At 46.3% G+C, this 22,874-nt stretch overlaps 1 protein-coding gene across 4 annotated transcripts in view; it reads left to right on the top strand.

The window, feature by feature from the left end:
- The window catches only part of ADGRG2 (adhesion G protein-coupled receptor G2), a 104,965-nt gene that overhangs the window by 10,969 nt on the left and 71,122 nt on the right, over positions 1-22,874 (top strand). For all 4 annotated transcript variants that reach the window (XM_090062687.1, XM_090062714.1, XM_090062695.1 and 1 more), the window contains exons 2-3: positions 11,302-11,420; positions 16,144-16,770. In XM_090062687.1, the coding sequence (XP_089918813.1) occupies positions 11,303-11,420; positions 16,144-16,770 (745 nt within the window). In that variant the 5' untranslated portion in view covers position 11,302. The remainder of the gene's footprint in view (positions 1-11,301; positions 11,421-16,143; positions 16,771-22,874) is intronic.

Consider the following 22,874-nt stretch of genomic DNA (forward strand, 5'->3'; position numbering starts at 1 on the left):
ACCATACTACAGGTTAACCATTATTATAGGAGTCTATTCCTCATTGCTCTTTTTGAAGCTGAGCCACTGAACTTTACATTAAATAGTCATTGGATCAGGTGGATGAACTCTAGTGAGGAAGTTTCTGTTCCATTGCAAGTAAGAGCCCATGTTAGAGCTCCAGTTCACTCACTTGCACCACTTCCAGTTTGAGTTTTTCACAATGGCCTCACATATTTCCCTTTCTTGGCTGCCCAGGGAGCCAGCTTCAAAATGAGTGCTGGAGAAGGGACTGGCTAATGCCTAAAGTTGTGGTGTGGTAGTTAGAACACTGTTTTGGGCAGTCAGAGAAATACAGGTCTAAACCTCCTCTGGACAAGGGGGTGCGGGGCCTAGAATGTGCTGGTCTCCTGATTGCCCTAACCACTCAATCCTTGCAGCTGAAACATAGGAGGGTCCTTCTCTTCTTCTGTCATTTTCCAAGACTTAAGCTCAGGTATGTGCATATGTAGCTGCATACCATCCCAGCCAGTTTGTAACCAGTGCCTATGATCAGTCTATGCCACAGGTGGACAAAATACAGCCCATGGGCTGGATCTAGCCTGCCAACTGATTGGGTCTGTCCTGCAAGGGGCACCTACCAATTGATTTGATCTCGCCTGTGGCTGCCCCTGCAGCGCACTACATGGGGCCGAGCCCCACTCAGGTCAGTTTTTGCCGGGGCTGCTTCCAACGTGGCTGAAGCCTCCTGAGTGCTGCTTGGTTCTTTTTGCCTCCAGCGGTGGCTCATCCTTCTGCTCTTGCTGTGCCGCTTTCAGCCAGGCAGCTCCTGCCCTTGTGTGTGGGACTCTGGCTCCAGCTTCTGGCTGCCTTCCACCCATTTTTCCTGGGGGCAGCCATGGACTGCGGACCCTGGCATGCGCCCCCTGCTCCCTCCTCCCTTCCACCCAGCTGGGTCCTGGGGCCTAGCACTCAGGAAGCCTCCTCTCCCCCACAAGTGCACGTGCCCCCAGACACATGCACACACCCTCTGTCCCACCCCCCCCACACACACGCCACAGGGCAGGGGCCACTCTGCGGTCCCATCCCGTGATCTCAGCCTTGCCCACCTGTCTTACTCTAGAACACCGCTCCCCACCTGCCCATGGCCCCATCCCACATAGGGAGTTTTGGTGAGTTGTTGCGATGGCTGGGGGGTGCAGGGTATTGATCTGGCCCACAGCACCTCATTAAAACTCCCTGGGCCCAAATAATCTGCCCCCCCCCCCCCCCCAAATCTATGCACACATTCTTGCAGTCCACACAGCATGGGTAATAGAATAACAACCTATGTGTAGGTGCTAAAAATGCCACTTATGTGGCTAAAAAATTGCCAATTGGGTATACAAAGTAAAATGAAATTTGTCTTTGCAATTTAAGCAGTCAGCAATATTCCCCCAAATTCTTTCAGAGTTCATGCCCTGCAGTAACTACAGTACATGCTGAGCTGCAATGTACTTTAATACATTCGGGCTGCTCAGCACTTGTGCTTAGAAGTTTCTGCATAGTGAATTTGTATCAGATGTGCTCAGTTTACAAATAAAAATATGTTGTTTTTCTAACTGCCAGCTTTGCAAATTCAGCCCAGGATCTTTGAGTCATGCTGAGTTCTTTCCTTTTCCATGATCATGAGTAATAATGGTTATGCAGGGTAAATTTTACTTTTCCTTGCACCTGCAACCCTATCATCTCTGAATAACATCTTCAGTTACACCTTTATAATTCCATTATGCTTCACGGTCTTTATTCCAAGCAAAGAGGCACAAGTCTCAATATGCGTGTTCTCAATCCACAAATCTATTTGTAGAATGACCTGAAGTGCTAGTAGTAGTAAGCAGTTCAAGTAGGGGTAGGGCAAGTAGGGCACTAGTTTTGGGTGCCAAGTGAGGAGGGGCACCAAAATGGCCCTCCAGCCCTGCGGAGTCTGATCTGGCAGTAAAAGCAGCCCTACGGTGATGCTTTTGTAGCAGATTATAATGTATACATTTTGTTAAAAGCCTATGATAGGTTTGTCTATTCTACCAGTTTACACAGAATTCAAACAGATCATATTGTCTGATGATACAAAAATAGATAAAATGAAACAGTGGACAATAAAGTGCAAGAAGGGAATTCTGTTTGATTTTGGCCCTTATTCTTTGTGTAAGTAATTCAATACACCTCCGGAGTATAGGGCAGGCTCTGACTTGTTAGAAGATACATTCTTTTTTCTTGAGTAGCCCAGTATTTAAAATCTTTCACCAGCAGAGAAATCCATTTTCCTCTTATTTCTTAAAAACAAACAAGACCACAAAGAGCGATTTAAGTCATTGATCTCATTGTTCCCACAAGAATATATTTTGTCCAAATATAGAACATGACACCACCTGCCCAGGATGATTGCAGTTCTCATTAGAATGAATTGCAGGATCTTGTACTGCATTCTTCAACACATATCTTGTCTTAAAGTTAGGGGAATACTGGGTTAGTGAGTCTCAGGCTATTTGTCTAAAGGAGATTATAGATGATATTTAATCATCCAAATAAGGGTTTATTTGGAAAAGGAGAGGCACCTAGAATGTAGGTGTAAAAGATCTAATTTTTATCCAGTAGTTTAGAATTCTTATTTGAACTAAGGTGTTCACATTAACCGGTCCTATTTCAGAGCATATAAGCCTCCACACCCAACATAGAATTAGTTAGAGACAAAGGCTACCTTAAAAAGTAATTAGAAATCGTCTCAGTTTTTGGGTGGACCACAGAATCAGCACCCCTTAGCTCTGCTCCAGACAATAAAGTGGATTGTACCTTAGATGTATAGACCTGCCAGTATTACCCTTCTGCCTGTCTTTTTTTATATAGAACTCCACAAATGGAGTATTTTACTCTAGTGCTTACATTTTCAAATATGCTTATTCCAGCTCAGATTGTTATTAAAATAGATTACAAGGTGCTTAAATGAAGGCACCACCTCTAATCTTGTTTTCTGCACAAATCAAATTTGTTCCCTCCTTTCATTCCCAAAACACCAGTGCCTTGGTGGTGTTGATTTCTAAACTATTTGAGTTTCAATACTGCTGAAAAAGTATCCAATAACCTTTTGAGATGTATTTGGGATTGCCATTAAAAAGGCTTTATCTGCAGAAAACAAGACAGAGATAGTGTGTTGTTCAGTATCATGGGCATGTGGAATTCATTCCCTGTTTGCATGCGTTTTAAATCTTGCAACAATAGATTAAAAAGTGGTGGCACAAGCAGGCTTCCTTATCAAACTCCAGTCTTAGTTGGGAAACTATTTGGGAAGCTGTAATTACCAGAAGACATGGTTTCCAAATGTTTTGGACCATCTTATACAAATTGTATCTTAGTTTGTCATTTAAAAGGGAAAACAGATCAGACTTAGACTAGTCTTACGTTAGTGACAGCTGTTTATGCATTTCAAAAACCACAACACACACTATTTTCCTTAGAGCCCTTAATTTAATTATCAATAAATACAGGAACAGATCCTTAACTGGAGTCAGTGGGATTATAACAGTTTCACCATCTGGAAATCTGTCCATATAGTTGTTCATATTCATGATACCTACTTGAGTTTTAGGGCCTCCCCTAGATCCTTTGTTTCATTCTTGGACTGGAGTGGTTGTAGGATTCTCTGTACTACGGTAGTCTCTTGGCAGTAATTACCTTACCCCCCACATCTGCCATTAATTGTCAGGTCCCTCCCAAGAAAGAAAAGCTGATGACTACCAAACCCCAATTGTGATAAACTATGAAAGGTTAAACTTAAATGTGGGATAGAAGAAGGCACAGATTGGATGAAGATGGAAAGGGAAAACTTGGCAATGCCTTTGTTAGAAGGCCTGAGCTGATCTGGCCCTAACTGAATTGCTGAAGGCCATGCAGTATTCACAGCAGGGCTGGAATTACAACTTGTCTTTTTGGACTCTGTCTTTGAACACCATCCTTCAGACTACACCACCCTCTCTCTATTATTTCTGCCGGTTGGACCTTAACCAGTAAGGAAGGTTATATTAGGCATGATGGAGTAAAGAAGATGAGCTTTGATTTGGAAAGTGGGCAGTTTGCTTCAGTACTGTTGCAACTTTGTGATTAAATGTCTGGTTGCTGCTTTGAGTATTTCTAGGTTTAAGGGCAGTTCACTCTTCAGCTGTGGGGCTCTACATAGCATAGCCCCTTGATGATCTTTGTTTTGAATTTGCTGTTTTAGGATATTGCTATAGAATAAACCCTTTCACTTATAGAAGGTGGGATTTTTTTAAAAAAAATCTTTCCATCCACATATCTTCAGAGCCTAGAGGGCCCACTGGGTTGGTGCAGTAAAGACAATCCAGTTTTCATAGCCAGCAGTGAACAATGGTTAGTATTCACATCTAGCTGCATTTGGTATTGCAGCCTGAATGACCCATTTTCAACTCATCAGTCTGGAGCCATAGGATATTAACGCACTGCTATCCTGCTCCAGATTTACTTATAAAGTTTATAGTTCATTTACAGTTTGATTTTGTTGGGAGTGATTCATTCCAGGTCTAGGAAAGCTCGATGTATATACTTACATAAAAACTGGCAGGGAACCCACAACTTTTGGATTGATGCCTCTTATCTAAATCCTGGTAAATTACACCATGGATTCCAAGATTCTGGAGCTTATCCATTGATAGTACACGTCAAAGGGCAAAGATCAGTCAGAAACTAATACCTCCTATTTTTTCCCCAGTCAAATATTATTGAAGAACTATTAAACTTTTGTGGAAAAGTTGTACACCATTGTTGAATACAGTATTTTTCAACAGTCTCTTTTTTGTCAATGGCCTTCCACTGGTGATCAAGGGCATGCATGTATCCCAACATTATAAGAGTCCTTTCCCTTGTTGCACAGACACTGTCACACAGCCACTTTGCTCCCGTCTCATTCCAAGAATGTCACCCATGTAGTGTATCCTTCATCCTGCAGGCTGTCCAGATGATGGGGTGGCACAGTCCATCCAAATAATAAGATTACCAGTGTATGGCATGTGGACTAGTGTTGCCATCAATGATAAGATTTATATCCTTTGTTGGTTATGTCTGTCATTCTAATATGTTGTTTCTTTTTGTTCAGTTTAGGTTCATTCAAGCTTTCCTGTCAGTGGTCTGTCTTCTGCTGGTTAACACCTCTCTCTCTCTCTCCCCCTCTTTCATATACATTCACATATATTCATACATTCATACTAATTGGTGACTCGCATGTCACCCATCAGTAATCCGTTTCTTCCAAGTCATAACATATTAGGGACAGTAGAATGTTTTGGATTTAAGTGATTCAAAAAATGATATAATCTGCTAGTTTTGTCATCCACATTGATATGTCTAAATCTTTTCTCTACCTATTGCTTCTCTTTGGTTCATCCTTTGCATCTCTGTGTAATTGGCACTGTCCAGGTATATGCACTGGATCTTTCCCTTTCAGATAACCTTAATTATTAACACCCTGATAGACCTTGCAAAAAAGTACCTACAGCTATGGCTGTGGTTACAGCTGCAATTACGAGTTTCAAAACAAGTGCTTGAAGTTGGCTCCTAAACTCCGTTTTACAGATGTAGCTAGATGTTACTGTTTGTTTATTTTAAAGCACTGAGCATCCCGTTTACTTTCAGTTTATAGCTCGTTGGCAGATTAAGATTTATTGTGGCCCTGGACAAATGAAAAATTGGAGGTCCCCCCACACCCCATTGGAGGCCCCCACCCCTGATTCAACTGCCTGTCATGGAGTGGGGCCTGCGAGTGGCCGTGAGCTCACTAGCGCTCCCTTGCTGTGACAAATATGGTGATCCAGCACCCTCTTCTCGTCCGCCACGTCTTTGTTCTTATTAAGTTCAGTAAGGGAAGATGCCTACTTTCACCCTTGACACCGCGCTGGTATTACCTCCGTTCCAAGTGGGGTGCTCCAACACCCCCAGCCTTATGGGCAATGCGTGCCTCCTACCTCCCCTTTAGCACGCCCCAAGCCTCGCAGCTGTTCCTGGACATTGCTCTGTCCTTGCCCTCCGGCACCCTCTCTGGCGCCCCTTGGGCTCATCCTGCCCCGGTGCCTCTCTCTGGCACACCGGGCCTGTCACCCACCTGGCGTCCCTGGGGCTCGTCAGGCCCCGGTGCCCGCCTCTGAACCTCCTGGGCCTATCACGCCGCTGGCCCCCTTTACCGGCACTCCTGGGTTGGTCACGCGCCTGTCGCCCCTTTACCAGCGCCTCTGGGCCGGTTAAACAACCTGCACCCTATAACCGGCGCCCCAGGCCTTGCCCCACTGGGCCTGTCTTGCGGTTTTTTCGCCGCTCCTCGCACCTCCTTTAGGGCCTTTTGCCGCGCCTCCTCGCCCCCTCTAGGGCCCTCTAGGGCCTTTTGCTGTGCCTCCTGCTCTTCTCACCCCCTCTAGGGCCTTTTGCCGCACCCCCCACGCCCGTTGCCCCCTCTGGGGCCTATGCCTTGCCCCCCGCAGCTGGGGCTACAACCCCCACACACCGAGCGCCTCTCCGGCACTCATCACGCTGTGCCACTGTGGCACTACTCACTGTGCCCCCGCTGGGCACCGGGAACCCCCAAGCTACTGGGGAGCCCCCTGTGAGGCCTCCTCGCACCCCTACAGCCTCACCCGGTCCTCCAGCGTAACCATAAGTAAACCAAAGAGTCAGCCAGCCGGCTATGACATAACATAAGCGCCAGGCTTATAATACACCCCACACAACGCTGACTCTCACCCATACGTCGCTCTCTCTTTCCTCGCATCATTGCAGCCAGTCAAACCGCCACCATTGACTCTGCTGCTCAGCTCTCACACAGAGCTGTGGCTCCTGCAACTGCCAGAGAGGAACTGCTGGCTAGGCTCCGGCCTGGGCTGTTTATGAAGGCCCGGCCCTGCCCCCTTCTGGTCACCTGACCTGTCTGGTTGCTGTGGCAACCGGCACCTGAGCTGCTCCTAGTGATTGGCAGTTCCTTAACCCCTTATTAGTCACAGGACATCTCCTTGATCCTGTGACACACCTTCCCCCTGAAGTTCACACTCACCGGGGGGGGGGGGGGTGTCTTCCTGCTGCTCGGCTAGGCCTTATATCCGTTGAAGGTGTTCTTCTCGACATTTCCGCTCATTCAGGCGTTCAGCAGCACCTACACTGGTGGCGGAGGTTTTAAGGCACCTCCAACTCGCCTTTTACCCAAGGCACACCGTGTGGGATTTACTGGGGCTTACCCGCCACAGGTAGCCCCCGCACACTAGCTGACCTTGGTAGATCGCCTACCTCGCCGGCTGCTTCTCTGCCTGGTCTCCACGATCTCCATTCTCTGGCTCCCCTCTGGAGCCTTTCTTTCACGGTGGCTTTTCGGGCTTCTGATCTTGCCTGGGCCTCTCAGATATCCTGGAGTTTGCCCCATATTTCCCATTGGCACCTCCATGCCTTTTGGGCATCCTCTCTCCTCCAAAACTCCACTCTGCCCTGGCCTGTATATCTTCCTCTTGGCCCTTTATAAATCTGTACAAAGGCCACCTTCCCTACTTTCTCCTCGATACTCTTTCTGAGGGTCCTACATGTAACCTGTCTCGGTATGCCGTCCAGGTGTAAATATGGCCTTTTCTCAGGCTCCAGCCTCCACCCAGCTGAGCGCTCTTCCCTGCTCTTTCCATAAGCTTGGGTTCCCTTTTTCCCTTGGAGTGCCCTCACTCCCCTGGTCATAACCCCAGTCTTTCGCACAACTGATCTTAGAGGCACGCCTCCTTATATGCCACCCTTACCCCTTTGGCATGGGGCCTCCCTCCTTAAAGCAGCCTCTTTTCTTTCTTTTACGGGTTCTCTCTCTGGTAGGCTCAGCACCTCTGACTGTTCTTGACTAGGTGTTACCCCCTTTGCCTCGCCACTGGGCTACCTTTTCCAGCTGGTGCTCTAGCTGGCCCAGACGTTGTAAGTGGAGTTCGTGCCACTGTGTCCACCTCCGTTCCCAGTATTCCAGAAGGGTTGACTGAGCTTCTTTATGCCAGGCCTCTAATTTCTTTTCTAGGAGGCTCTCCTCCCCGATGTTCTTCCCCGACTGCCCTAGCACTGTTTCTTCCTTAGGGTAGTCTTGGGTTTCGGCCCTGGAAGGTTCCTCCTTCCCTGGCCCTTGTACGAGTGCAGACTGGAGGTTCTCAACTTGGGCCTCGGTCTGTCTTAAGATCTCAATAAGTGAAACCCTTTCCCGGAGTTCTGATTGAGTGACCTCTAGGTAGTCTTTTAACTGCCTCTCCAAAGCTGTCAGCCTTCTCTCAAAGCTGTCTGTGGTCTCTAGGGTTTGCACTCCCTGATCTATGAGGTCCCTCTGCTTCTGGGGCTGTGAAAGTTCCCCAGTCATCTGGCTGCCTATCTCCGAAACTCTCCGCTCGTCATTCTTTAGCCTCTGCAGCTCCTCCCTTAGGGTTTTCAAGTCCTGTTGCACTAGCCCATGTTCTGCAGCTAGGCTTGCTACCTTACCCTGACTCTCCACTAGGAGAATCTCCAGCATTTGGATCTGTTCCCCTAGACGAGCCTTTTCTGTTTGCAGACTCTGTGTTTGCCTCCGTAACCCCTCGTTCTCCTTCTTTTGATTGGCTACCTCTGCCTCTATACCTTCCTTGTAGGCCGTTATCTTTTCCATCTGTTCTGTTATGATCCTGCTGTTCTGCTCCATCTGGCTACGGTCCTCATTCAACTCCTTTTGTAGTATATCAACTAAGCATTCGACCCCTACGCATCTTTCTCACCAACGCTCCCGATCTTCCTGCAAGTCCTGGATCTGCTCCCCTTGAGCCTGGATCTCTCATTGCAGGGTTGTTATAAGGTCCCTAGATAATTCTAATTTCTGTTGCAACACCCATTGTTCCTTTGTTGGGGTTCTCCTGGCCTCCAGAGCCTGGTCCCTCCAGCGCCCCAGGGCTGCCTGCATCCTGCACAACTGATATTCTCGCTCCTGACTCCCCTTTATTTCGCGAGCTATTAGTTGGTCCACTCTTTCCGTCTGCTCTGCCTCCTCCACTATGAGACGCCTAATTTCTTTCACCGCCCCACTCTTTTTACCCGGCGACCAGTGTCGCTCCAGGGCAGCAGATTTTGCCTCCACACTTCCCTTCAGGACTTTTACCATTTTCAGCTCCTGCTTGAGCTGGACCACTTGTTCCTCCAGTTCCCCAATCCTCAGCCAGCATACAAGGTCTTCCTGGCTTTCCCCAAGCCCCTCTAGGGCTGAATCCTCGCTGAGTAATGGGCATCCATGTCCCAACCTACGTCCAATTCTGCCCTAATCTTCTGGGTTCCTTTCCCCACACAGGGGACATGGGTTCTCTCCCCCGTGCACGGCTGGCTTCCCGGCCAATGCATCAGTTCTGTCATGGAGTGGGGCCTGCGAGCGGCCGTGAGCTCGCTAGCGCCCCCTTGCCGTGTCAAATACGGCAATCCAGCACCCTCTTCTCGCCCACCACGTCTTTGTTCTTATTAAGTTCAGTAAGGGAGGCTGCCTACTTTCACCCTTGACACCGCGCTGGTATTACCTCCGTTCCAAGTGGGGTGCTCCAACACCCCCAGCCTTATGGGCAATGCGTGCCTCCTACCTCCCCTTTAGCATGCCCCAAGCCTCGCAGCTGTTTCTGGACATTGCTCTGTCCTTGCCCTCCGGCACCCTCTCTGGCGCCCCTTGGGCTCGTCCTGCCCCGGTGCCTCTCTCTGGCACACCGGGCCTGTCACCCACCTGGCATCCCTGGGGCTCATCATGCCCCGGCGCCCGCCTCCAAACCACCTGGGCCTATCACACCACTGGCCCCCTTTACCAGCGCCCCTGGGTTGGTCACGTGCCTGTCACCCCTTTACCAGCGCCTCTGGGCCGGTTAAACAACCTGCACCCTGTTACTGGTACCCCTGGGCTTGCCGTGCCCAGGCCTCACCCCACTGGGCCTGTCTTGTGGTTTTTTTTCGCTACTCCTCGCCCTCTCTGGAGCTTCTCGCCCCCTCTAGGGCCTTTTGCCACGCCTTCTCGCGGCTGGGGCTACAACCCCCACACACCAAGCGCCTCTCCGGCACTCGTCACGCTGTGCCACTGTAGCACTACTCACTGTGCCCCTGCTGGGCACCGGGAACCCCCAAGCTACTGGGGAGCCCCCTGTGAGGCCTCCTCGCACCCCTACAGCCTCACCCGGTCCTCCAGCGTAACCATAAGTAAACCAAAGAGTCAGCCAGCCAGCTACAACATAACATAAGCGCCAGGCTTATAATACACCTCACACAATGCTGACTCTCACCCATACATCTGTCCGGGCTCTCTCTCTCTCTCCCCTCGCATCATTGCAGCCAGTCAAACCACCACCATTGACTCTGCTGCTCAGCTGTCCCACAGAGCTGCAGTTCCTGCAGCTGCCAGAGGGGAACTGCTGGCTAGGCTCTGGCCTGGGCTGTTTATGAAGGCCCGGCCCTGCCCCCTTCTGGTCACCTGACCTGTCTGGTTGCTGCGGCAACTGGCACCTGAACTGCCTGTAGTGATTGGCAGTTCCTTAACCCCTTATTAGTCACAGGACATCTCCTTGATCCTCTGACACTGCCATCAGAGACAATCTGCAGTGGCCGTTTGGTGACATGCCAGGTGCAGGGATCAGAGCCAGGATCAGGCTCTGGGTTGGTGGTGTTGGTGGCATGGGCAAAAGCTGTGGGCCCAGCCAGGTACCAAGTGGCCAAGCTGCCTTGGCCCTTTGCCTACTTTGCAGCCAACCTTGCCTACCTTGCTGCATTGCGCCCTGGAGTGTGTTGGGCTGAAACTTGTGCTCCTCAACACCTCACCAGGTACCCCCAAATCGGGACCCCCTGGGAATGATACCACCCGCATCAGGACACCCCTGCTGGGAACAGAACCCCCTGCGGGCCCATGCATTAAGCTGCCTCTGATATAGCTAATACCTGGATAGTTAGTTATTCATAGTATACTAATAAACATTTACACCTATTTGAACGCTTATAATTGCCTTGCCTTTCACCTGTTATCAGAAGTTAACAGATTAAACCTTCAACCTTGCAAAGATTCATGCTCATACATAGCTCTGACCATATGTGTAAGTCTTTGCAGGATTGGACTGTAGTCTCTTTTTCCCTTCCTGTCAACAGTGGCTTCTAAAGGAAGAACATCAGCAAATTTGGGTAGATACAGAAGGGTTGAAAAGATTTATAGCCATGGCTTGAAAGTGTCATCTTGTATTATATTTATAGTCTTGTTCTTTCTCTTGTCATTGTTACAGAATATTATTTTTCCCTTGTGTATTCTAGAATGATTGCCTTTGGAGTACGGTACTGCTGCGCCAGCAGAATCCAGGAGCTTTTACTGAAATTCAAGATTTCTTTAGCTATCACTTTACTTCACTTGTTGCTGACCACAGCAGGCAAAGGTAAAATATCTTTCTCCTTACTTATCCAACACTGATATTGATACATTTATCACTGTTTTCTGTTGGTGGGATTTTCACATGTGCTTACCACTGGCTTATTTCTGTTGCTATTGATATCAACAATATGATTCCCCTTGACATGTATGAGAGCAGAATGTTAGTACTGAGCACTCTTGATTATTCAGCCATGTGTCTACATTTTTTCTTTATTGTAAATAAAGGAATCAGGTAGAAATCATTTCATAATAGCGATGGATGAGAAAAGAGAGAAAATCCAGCATATAGTAATGCAGATTACTTTCCAGCTAATTTAGAAACTAGAACTGTTACTGGTTTCACAATTACCTTTATTATGGAGTTCTTACAGTTCCAGATTTCTTGTTTTTGCATTGACAGTTGCAGTTGTTCTTTTAAAATGTAGCTCTAAAACTTTTTCAATAAAAGCATCACATATACACTTTTACACAAATGGCTCATTTATGGCCTCATGAATGTGAACATTGAGCAGCTCAAGAGTGCTCTCCATCCAGGTGGGTAAATAGCTACAGTATTATGCTTACATGTATAATTTTGGAGGAGCAAGTGAAGAGATGTCTCTTCCCAAATATTCATTGGAACTATTGCCCCAGTGTTCTCTCCAGTGCATTCTGTAGCCCCATGTTCACTTCACCCTGAATTTCTTTCTTTTCAGCTGCTAGTTTTGCCAGCAGCCCTAGTTCTCTGTTTCATTATATGTAAGGTACCAAATCATGCAGGTTCCCTGTCAAGGTATACTGGGAAAAGAAGAGCTCTTTGCACTCTTTCTAACTTCTAGAATACCTCTGTATGGAAGGGTGTGACCTCTATCTTCAGGGGGAGGAAGAAAGAACCTGAAACAAACAGATTTTAGTTTCAAAACTCCTAGATGTTCAAGAAAAATATGGCAAAACCTTTTATAAAAAACATCTTGAAATATCCTGTTAGTTAAAACAAATTACAAGATATAGTGGTACGTAACAAACTAAGATTTTTTATGACCACTGGTTTTAATGGACGTAGTGAGTCAGATGTGTTACTGGTTGACAAACACTTGTACATAAAGTAATGATAATTGCTTTTGCTGCTTATATGCCAGATCCCACAAACACATAGATATTCAGGAGCATAGTCCGTTCTAATGCAGCTTTACTAGTATAAGTAAAGTCACTCAGATATTTATGGGCATATCATGATCTTGTTATCCAGTCTAAGCATTAATCACATCTCGCCCCCTGGTGATCATCTGGCAAGATTTTGTAGGTATAAAAAAAATCTTTAAAAATCATAAAAATTCTAGGAGATGTGCATCTTAAAGAGAGATTTGAAGGCTACTTATACAGGGTGAATGAAAATCAATATCCTTCCTTTAAAAAAATGTTTTGTTTAAAGCAGATTTTTTATTTGAAACTCGCTGAAGTACCCGTTCTTCTGCTGAGCTGTTGTTTTTGTAATTACAGTGATTGTTGATTTTTAGAGAACTTAGTACAACATCTATAGGTAAAGATATTGTTTATTTTTAAAGAACATAGCACAACATATTTAATATTTAACATGGAGCAAAAAAAGGGCATGCATCAGTATAATAATGACAATTGAACTGAATTCAGTGCATCCAAAATGGAGAGGTGCCAGTTTCTTATCTAAGAAGTAAAGTAATCCTAGTTGCTGGAAGCCCCAGAAGGGGTCTAGTGAAAAATAACCTGCCTGTAGCAAAAGAACCCATTCTTTGCTCTGGTTGTTATTGTTGTAACTGCAGTGTTTGTTTATCTTCAAAGAACTTAGTAAAACATATTTAGGTGAAAAATATTGTTTATTTTTTGAAGAACATAGTACAGCATATTTAACATTTAATATTTAACGTGGAGCAAAAAAAGGCACGCATCAATATCATAATGACAGTTGAGTTGGAAAAAAGGCATGCATCAATATAATGACAATTGAACTGAATTCATTGCATCCAAAATGGAGTAGTACCAGTTTGTTATCTGAGAACTGAAGTAATCCCATTCACTGGAAGACCCCAAAATGGTTAAGTGAAAAATAACCCACCTATAATTTTCTTTGGGTGGTATTCAGTGATTTTGGAAGGTAGGACCAGCCTTCTCGACTTATAAGCAAACATACATAATACATACAGACATACACTTCATTTTGTGCATATATATATGTGGATTTTGAAATTTAAATCCTTTTTTTTTAAATTGATTCAGAATTAAATCTGAAGGTAAGACAACCTGTACCAAAGTCAAAGATTACAATAGTCTAGTAAAATGGTATACAATAAGTAAATATAATATATGGATACATACATAGTCCGGGGAGGTTAGCTTATGTTAAAAATCACTACCCAACCTAACTTAGTTTGCCCAGGTGAGGACCTTACACTTAGATTCATAGTTAGCTTGATCTAAGTGAGAACTGTACAGAAGTTCAGGACAGATAGACTGGTTTAAAAATGGGCGACCCAATCTAAGTTAAGTGAACCTCTGAGGTAGTCTAATTTAGATTGGTTCAGGCGAGGCTGATTTTACCGTACAGTTCCCAGTGCAGCCCTGGAGCTGGGGAAGCCCAGCCACTGGTCCCAGCCCTTGGGCTGAGCTTTTCCTATCTCCCCCGCACCTGGCAGTGGATCCCACCCCCAATGGACAACACTGCCCTATGGACCAGCTAGCACCCTCCCAGTCTTGCCAACCCCTCATCCTGCTAGTTGGTCACAGTGCTGGTTTTACCAGCATTCACTGCTCCTAGGTGCTGAGGAAGTAAGTTGAGGTGGGGGGAGGGGCAGGTGGGATGGTGGGGGTTGTTCATCTGGGGAGGGGGGCTAAAAATAGCCCCTAGTGCCGTGGGGTTGGGAGAGAGAGCTTCCCATCCTTTCTCATCCCTCCCATGACCCTCCATGGGTCCCACTAGCCCCCCTTACCCCACAGGGGCCCTGACAATCCCCCAAAGCCCCACCTACCCTGCTAGCCCCTCTGAGCTCTCCTGCTGCCTCCCTGATCCCCAGTTTCTTCCAATTCCCTCTGTGGACTCTGGCTGCCCCCCTGATTCCCCCACAGGCCCTGCTAGCTCCCTTGATTCCCACCCCCGCAGGAACTGCTTGTCCTTCAGACCTTTCCAAGTCTCTCCTCCGCTAGTCTCATCCCAACTTACCTTAAATTGGGTAGCCATTTTTAACTCAATCTAACCTCTCCCTAATCTCCCTGAATATTTGTACATGCCCTGTGTTTGCTGCTGAAGTTTTAAAGACAGTCAGCCATCTAAACTGGTGAAAGTCTCTAGCTAAGTGCCTAAAATCAAAGGATGATGAAGTGCTAGATCAGCTTGTGACAGCAGTAGTCTGTTCTGCAGGTACAGAGCAAATATTTCTTTATTCAAGTTTTTTCAATCAGATCATTTGAATGAAAAAGTCATTGAAAGTTGAAAAACTTGCTGGGAAATGGAAAAGCAGGAAAAGTAATAGTGTTCCTTCAATTCACAAATAAATGAGATGCAAATAGATGAGCTTTACCAATTCTCAAATCTTGTGAGATATAGTAACCAAAACCGCATAGCTGAAATCGCTAACTGTAGAGAAAATACTTCATTTGTAAATAAGTCAGTTGAAAGGAAGCACAAAACATGTTTTCATAATTTACTTTTTTCTTTTTATGTTCCTGGCACATTTAAGGTAATTTTATGAACTAATTGCTACTTTGAATTCCTGTTTCAAGCCAAATTAACTTCACACAAATCATGGGTAAGAATAATAATGATCTAAAAAAAATAAAAGAAATGCATTATTTTTAATTTAATAAAAATATGAATGTGAAGAATGGGAATAAATGTATGTTAATAACGTAATTGTTTGGATGTGTATGTGTATATATAGAAATGGTTTACCTTCCTATTTAGCAAAGCAAACAAACAAATAAAAACCCCCAAATTCCGTGCAAAGGATACATTAAAGTACAAACTAAGGTGTTTAATGATTAGAGAGGTTTAAGACGACGAACCAGTTAGAATAAACCTTTTTTTTGTTAGAACAACTAAGAAGTACAATTGCTAGACAAAGATTAATATTAGTGATTTAAATAAAAACAAGTTAAATCTACCCTGTTGCTGGGCTGCTTAAAAACTTGCAGTTTTAGGCTTTAACTATTATCACAGGAGCTGTTGTTCTAACTTAGTTATTCTATGTCTCCTCAAAGCCTTTAGGAGACATAGACAATATCAGCTCTGGAGCCTGGAGAGTGAGTCCTGTTGCCTGAGGAGCTGAATGAAGTTAGACTGGTCACAAGTTAGCCTAATCTACTGAACATCTGCACACATTTGGCATGCAGCCCTGGGGCTGGGAAAGCCCAGCTGCTTTCTCCAGCCCTGGGGCTGCACTTTTCCTACACCCCAACCCTAACTGAGCTGTTTCTAGTTGCCTGACCCTCACATCTCCCCTCCCCCCTTACTTCCTGGTAGATCCACTAGCCCACCCTGATCCTGGCCATCCCTCCCCACTCCACAATTTAATTAGACTGTGTTCCCAGCACACATCAGGAGCAGCGAACATCTGCATAAGCAGGACCCATTCTACGGGCACATGGCTTAAAGTGTCTCACATGATTGTGGATCAGGTCCTGGCAATGTCTGTATGTTCCCTTGGTCACAAAAGTGCTATATTAAAAGCATCTTTTTGGAAAAAAAAAGAATTCAAAATTATTTTTTCTTTATTTAGCTCAGGATGGATTCCTTGGAAAATACAAAGCTGTTTTTAAGACTGCATGTGAAGAAGCTTGGACTCTATCACCAGGGATTTCTGTGCCACCTCTGAAAGAATTCACAATTTGCCTGTATCTTAAACTACTGACTTCAAGTGATCCTTGGACAGCATTTGTATATGTTAAAGAAACACCTGAGAGCATTCAATCTGTGAAGAAGTATGAACTGGGACTTACAGGAGATGGAAACAAATTGACAGTTTGGTTGTTTGGCTATCACATAGACCTAACAGAAAATTTTCATCTGGATGATTTGCAACAAGTGTGCATAGAATGGAAGAGTACAGACAATGAGATGAAGCTATTTATAAATGGAAGAAAAAAAAGAAGCCGAAAACTTGATGGAAAGCTTGAGAAGCTAACCCTTGATGGAAATGGCCAGTTTCTGCTTGGCTGTTCACAGCCATCAAGGACAGCCTCATCTTCTGCTGTGGGTATGGTCGGCGAGTTGTACATGTTCAGAATGTGGGATAAAGCTGACATAAAACTTTCTCATGACTGCATAGATGGCAGTGTTATAAGCTGGAGAAGGAAATACTGGGCCTATAATCACACAATAGAAGAGAGCAACACTTTGCCTTGTGGTAAGTACCATTACTGCACAGTTAACTATTTTTGCTGAATGGTAATATGATCAGCCAGAGAGAACCTTTGTGTCTTTGGTATTTTCTTTAATATCTTGAGTTCTTTTTCCTGGTGCGGGCTCTGGGCAGCTATAGCAGGGAACTGCCAGTAGCGGGAGGGGCTGCTTCCCCCCGCACTGAACAACAGCTTCTGTCTCGCGCTGCCACTGCTGAGCCTGGGTGGGTGAGCCTGGAGCAGGCATGGGGCTTGCGGGGTCAGGGCTATGCAACACAGGTCCCAGCCAGTACTGCAGGGTTGGAGCCAGCAGCAGCAGCAGCAGCTGGAAGGGACCATTTGCCACCTGGGCTGCCTAGAAAGGCAGTCCAGGTGCGGAGCCACCGCAGCCCCACTGCGTGCCCAGGGGAAGCAGGACGTGCCATGGCGGGACTGTGCCTAGGGCATGTGGGACGGAGGTGCCCACTGCGGGCAGGACAAAGACCCACCATGGGCCAGATCTGGCCAATGGGCCATATTTTGCCTACCCCTGTTTTAGCAGAATGGCCACTTTTATCTCTTCCCACTCCTCAATATAATCTTTTGAAGACTCGAAATATTTCATTCTTTTACTGGATGAAATGGGTAAAAACATCAGAGATCATGACTAGATCATGTAGGCCAGGGCTGTCAAACTTGTGGCCCACAAAGGGTCAATTCATGGTTCCATGGGCCCCTGCCTAGCCACTGCTTCCCCTATTGCTTCAGTTGCAGCAGCAGCAGCTGTGGTCTCTGGGGTCTCTCTCCCTCTTCTGGCCTCCTTTCTTGCTCCCACCCCTGGGGTGCAGGATGAGATTGTGCAGCATAACCTGTAGGGCTGAGAAAAATTGTACTGCCAACTTCTTTAAAATACCAGTCCCACAGGAAAATAATGTACTAGAGATTAGTACTTCTTCCATAAAATTTAAAACCAGTGCCTAAATTGTAATAGTTTTATATCTGGTATATAACATTCTCTACGCTGCTGTAAGAATACTAGAGGCAGTAAATCTTGAAGAGATGTGGAGATAATTTGATATGGCTCATTTCATTTCTGGAGCACTCCAGATGTAAAATTGTTTGCTCTAGTATAGTAGTATGATGCTTACAAAAATCCAGGGAAAAACTTTGAAAACCTTTGAACTCTCTTCTTCTGCCATAGGGTTCTTCTATGGTTCTGGGTACTTGGGCATTTTTAACCATATTTTAAAAATGTTATTTATTGTAAAAAATACGTCCTAGGTTTCTCCAGTTGTGAGAAAACAGTGGAAAAGTTTGAACTAAATCTTTGCATGCCTTGGTTCACCTCTGTAAAGTATAGATGATAATGCTTCTTTGTCTGGCAAGGGTATTGTGAAAATATATAATGCACTTCAGGGGTGTCAAATTCACCTTGGGCCCTGGGCTGGGTCTGTCTCAGGATATGGGTGGCGGCAGTGGCCACGGTGGCAGCAGTAGTGTGAGTGACCACGGGCCAAGCAGCTGCTTGCTGTGGCAGGGACGTGCAAGTGACAGTGGGCTAGGTGTCCTCAGGGCAACTGGGAGCTGTGTCATCAGCCCTCTCTCTCCCTTCTGCTGCCAGAGGCCATGTTCACCGGACCCTTAAGGCCTCAGATTCTGCACCAGGCCGTGCTCACAGCTGGCCATGCCCTCAAGCTCCAGTAACTTGTTGGACCAGATGGAGCAGCTCTGTGGGCTGGATCAGGTCCATAGGCCATATATTTGATACCCCTGCTCTAGTGTTTGAAACAGTCAAGTAATATGGATATCAAGAGCGCATGGAACTCAAGCATTATCTTCAGAATAGGGTCTGAACAGAGGGTAAATGAAGATATGCATGGCAAAAACAAAATAAAATATTGAATGGCTGTTCACTAAATGAGCTCTGTCCATTCTGAGCAGTGAATGAGCCTTGGTTTCCGTTGAAAATATAGCATATAATTAAGTAATGAAAGACTGTGCCATCAAACCTACTGACTGTGGGCTAAATTAGGGTTGTGCAAACAACTCAACTGGCACATTAAGGGTCCCTTAGGTCAAGTGCCTGATTAACTGATTGCAGTGGTGGGTTGTCGCAACTCCCAGTCCCAGACGCCCCCTCTCTCAGTATCCAGTCTTCCATCCCTGCCTCTGTGCTTCTTACCCCAATCTGCTCCCCTTCCCTTGAGCGTTCTGATGTTGCTGTGTATTTGACTCAAGCAGCTTCCACCTTCACATGGCCTGGACTCAACAGTATGTGTTAGAGAGCAGTAGGAGCACTGGAGAGACAGGCTCCTTGCTTTCATTTCCTGTGCTGGATCCTGCACCTCTACTCCATACAGCCTATGGTGATTTCAGGGAAACTCATGCTCAGTCCCAGACTGGAGCATGTGTTCATAGCAGACAGAATCTTTAGAGTCCTTGCTGTTAACCTCAAATAATCTTTTACTGAGAATGTATGACCTCTGATGTTTAAAAAGCTTATATTTGGCAAGATCTGAGTGGTTTTTCTTTATACGCAAGCCACCCTATCCAGACATCAAGTCCCTGCTCCAAAGCTTGGAGAAATACCACAGCATTTAAAAGACAAGTTCACCAGAATTTTTTAACAGTATACTTTTCCCTAACCTGATTCTCAGAACCAGTTGTGCTATTCAGATAGAAATGTTCGAAATTGTTCAGCCTTATGCAGATACCTGGTATAGAAAAAGTCTGTCCAACCAGGTATATGTGTAGTTGTAAGCAAGTGAGTTGTGGGACTTAAAATGGTAAGTGTCAGCTGTTAGATGTTACCAGCTCAGTCAAAAGTAACTTCTTTCCAAAAGACCCTCCTAACACAAAAACAGTAAGGCTAGGTACAGAAGTTACACATAAACCGGTTTAAGTGGTTTAAACCTGTAACAGAAGTTCAGTGCACCTAAACCAGTTTCAAAGTGCTCAAAACCAGTTTGAAATAAACCTGGTTGAATGTAATATCAGACTTAACTGATTGAAGTGAAACCAGTTTATGGAACTTCTGTCCCAGACACTTTCCTGGTTTAAGTAAATCAGAGTCCCCTAGTTTCCCAGCATGCTCTGCAGCCCTGGGCTGGGGTGTGCTGTCTACTGCAGTAGAGCAGGGCTTGCCTCATCCCTCTGCTTGCTAGCCAGAGCAGGTGCAGGGGCATGGCCAGACACTGCCCCGCCTAAGGGGAAGGGGGCAGGGAAGAGGTTTATTTCCCCCTCCCTCTCCTGTCCCACCAGCATGGACCCCAGCTGGAGTCTACCAGGCAGGAGCACAGCAGCCCCTGGCAGGCATTTCTCTCTGCTTGCCACTCAAACGGCAGGGGTGTGGCGGCAGTGCGAAGTGAACAGAGATGGAGAGAGGTTTTAATTCCCCTGTCTCATTCCCCGTCCCACTGGCACACTCTTGAGCTGGGGTCTTCCTGGCCAGGACTGAGCAGACTGTGTCAGGGTCCCCCACCCTTTCGCTGCTGCAGCAGCAGGGTTGGGGGCATAGCTAGAGGTTACATGGCCCCCTGAGGTGAAGGGAGCAGGGAGAGGGGATTTATTCCCCTCTCCCTGCTTCCTTCACCTCAGAGGGCCATGCCAGGCTGGTGACTGACCATGCCCCTGCCCCTGCCACTGCAGCCATGAGGAGGGGGAGTACCCTGACACGGGCTACTCTGCCTGAGCAAGGCAGACCCTGGCTTGGGTCCATGCCAGTGGGACAGGGCAGGGAAGGGGGGAATTAGACCCTGTCCCTTCCCCATTCCCTTGAGGCTACTGCTGGGGCTAGCCACACCCTCCATTCTCCAGGGGAGAGTGGGGGTAGGGGGGGCAGTAAATGCCTGACAGGGGCTGCTCTGCCTTAGCCAGGCAGACACACACTTGGGTCCATGCCACTGGGACAGGGGGTGGATGAGGGAATTAAACCCCCTTCCATCTCCGTTAGCTTCATACTGCTGCTGGGGCTAACCATACCCCCTGCCGCTCAAACAGTGAGGGGGGTGAAAATGCCTGGCAAAGGCTGCTTTCCCCCTTCCCCATCCAGGCACACCCTGGCTTGGGTCCCTGCAGGCCAGGCTGGGGATTTAAAACCTTCCCCAGTCATACTCATGCCTGCCAGAACCTGACCAGGCCCCCCACACCCTGCACAGCTTCCCTGCAGCTGAGGGCTCACTCTAGTGCCCCCTGGCTTCTAGCCTGAGCCACTGCAGGCATGTGCCTGCATTTCTTGAGTCAAAAGTGAATTTTCTCTTGCAAATTGGCTCAATATATGCAGGTTAGATGAACCTGCAAATCTTGAATCAATTCAGACTCAGGCTTTTTGAATGTCTGTACCTAGCCTAACTGACTAGTAAGCATCCTAGTGCAATAATACATTTTGCTAAGACTGAAATATCTTTGGCAATGAGTCACCACAAGGACCTCATTTTGCATCTGACAGCAAGTATAAAGATACTTTATAGAACTTGGGAAAAAGCCATGCCTCTCACAGAAATGCAGAGCGCATGAATGATGCATGCCCCCAGAGGCTGGGGGGACATGGCAACTGCCTGCAGGCAGCGGCGGTAGTGTTGGCAGTGGGGGATGGTGGCAGTGAGTGGGGATCTCCTGTAGGTGGCTGCATTGGTGTTGGTGGAGGTGGGGGGTGGCGAACACTGACCAGCGGTCAGTGACCACCCACAGATGCCACTGGCAGTGTCAGCAGCAATTGACAACCACTCACAGATGCAGCTGGTGGTGTTGGCAGCAAGGGGTAGGGGGGTAGTGAGTGGCCATCCTTGGAGGTTTTTAATACCCAACTAGACAAAGCCGTGGTTGGGTTTGATCTAGTTGGGGATGGTCCTGCTTTGAGCAGCGGTTTGACTAGATGACCTTCTGATGTCCCTTCCAACCCTAATTTTCTATGATCATATAATTGCGATGTAGTAGACAGCAACTCATTCCTTTAATAAGTTCATGTTTAGCAATAATATATTAGTAGCTAACTCACACCTTTCTTCTTTTTACCTTTCTTCTGGTTTTAATGCTCTTTATTTATTATCTTTGTAGTTGCTAGAATTCCTGGATTTCACAAGAATTTTGTTTAGTTTTCCTTTCAGGCACCTACCAGATATTTTAGTAGCCACAAACACTTATACTTACACACATATTTAGCTTAAAGCAAGCAAGTTTTTCAGAGATATTGATAGGACCAATCACTTGTTTTGAGTTAAGCATGTGTTTTACATGCCTGTAAATAGGATTGGAGTCTCAAGGAATTTCATAGTTTCATCGTTTCTAGGGTCGGAAGGGACCTGAGTAGATCATCTAGTCCGACCCCCGACCATGGCAGGAAATAATACTGGGGTCAAACGACCCCAGCAAGATGTTCATCCAACCTCCTCTTAAAACCCCCCAGGGTAGTTGGTTGGTTCCAGACCCTAGCCGCCCTGACCGTGAAGTAGCGCCTCCTGATATCTAGCCTAAACCTGCCCTCTGCCAGCTTGTGACCGTTATTCCTGGTCACTCCTGGCAGTGAACGGGGGAACAGTGACTCCCCCAATGCCCGCTGATCCCCTCTGACTAATTTCTGACCATCTCTTGGATTGTAACCAGGACACTAGAGCTAATCACACCATTTGGCTCAGTATTGCTCAAAAACAGGAAACTTGTATCTGAATTACAGCTGTGACTCTTGCCTCTAATCAAATTGATTACTGGATCCTTTCCCAGTTTGATGCAGACAATCAAAATAGTAGCTTTTGCATTTTTCACTAGTATAAATAAACATACAAGGAGCCAGGCAGGGAAGAACCAAATTGCAGGAGAGTACACTTCAACCAACATTTCTTAAGCTGCTGTATTTCAAACTATCATGATATTTTCCATATGGAAACAGAGTACCACAAATTGATAACAACTTGCTTTATGGATTTCCTTTGGGTAGCTTTAAAAAAACATGGGGCTGAAGGGGTATCTACTGACGAACAGAACAGACATTTGCCGTTTGGCGGGGAGGAACAAAACTTAAACTGGGTTCCACCATTTTTAAACAAGTCTGTGTGTGCCAAAGTTATCTTTGGTTATGGGTATGGACCAGTTTCCAATCACTTATACCAGTAAAAGTGTAATGTCTGTACCTAGC

Source organism: Crocodylus siamensis, chromosome 1, assembly GCF_052110815.1.
Source record: "Crocodylus siamensis isolate JL-2025a chromosome 1, ASM5211081v1, whole genome shotgun sequence".
NCBI classification, from domain to species: Eukaryota; Metazoa; Chordata; order Crocodylia; family Crocodylidae; genus Crocodylus; species Crocodylus siamensis.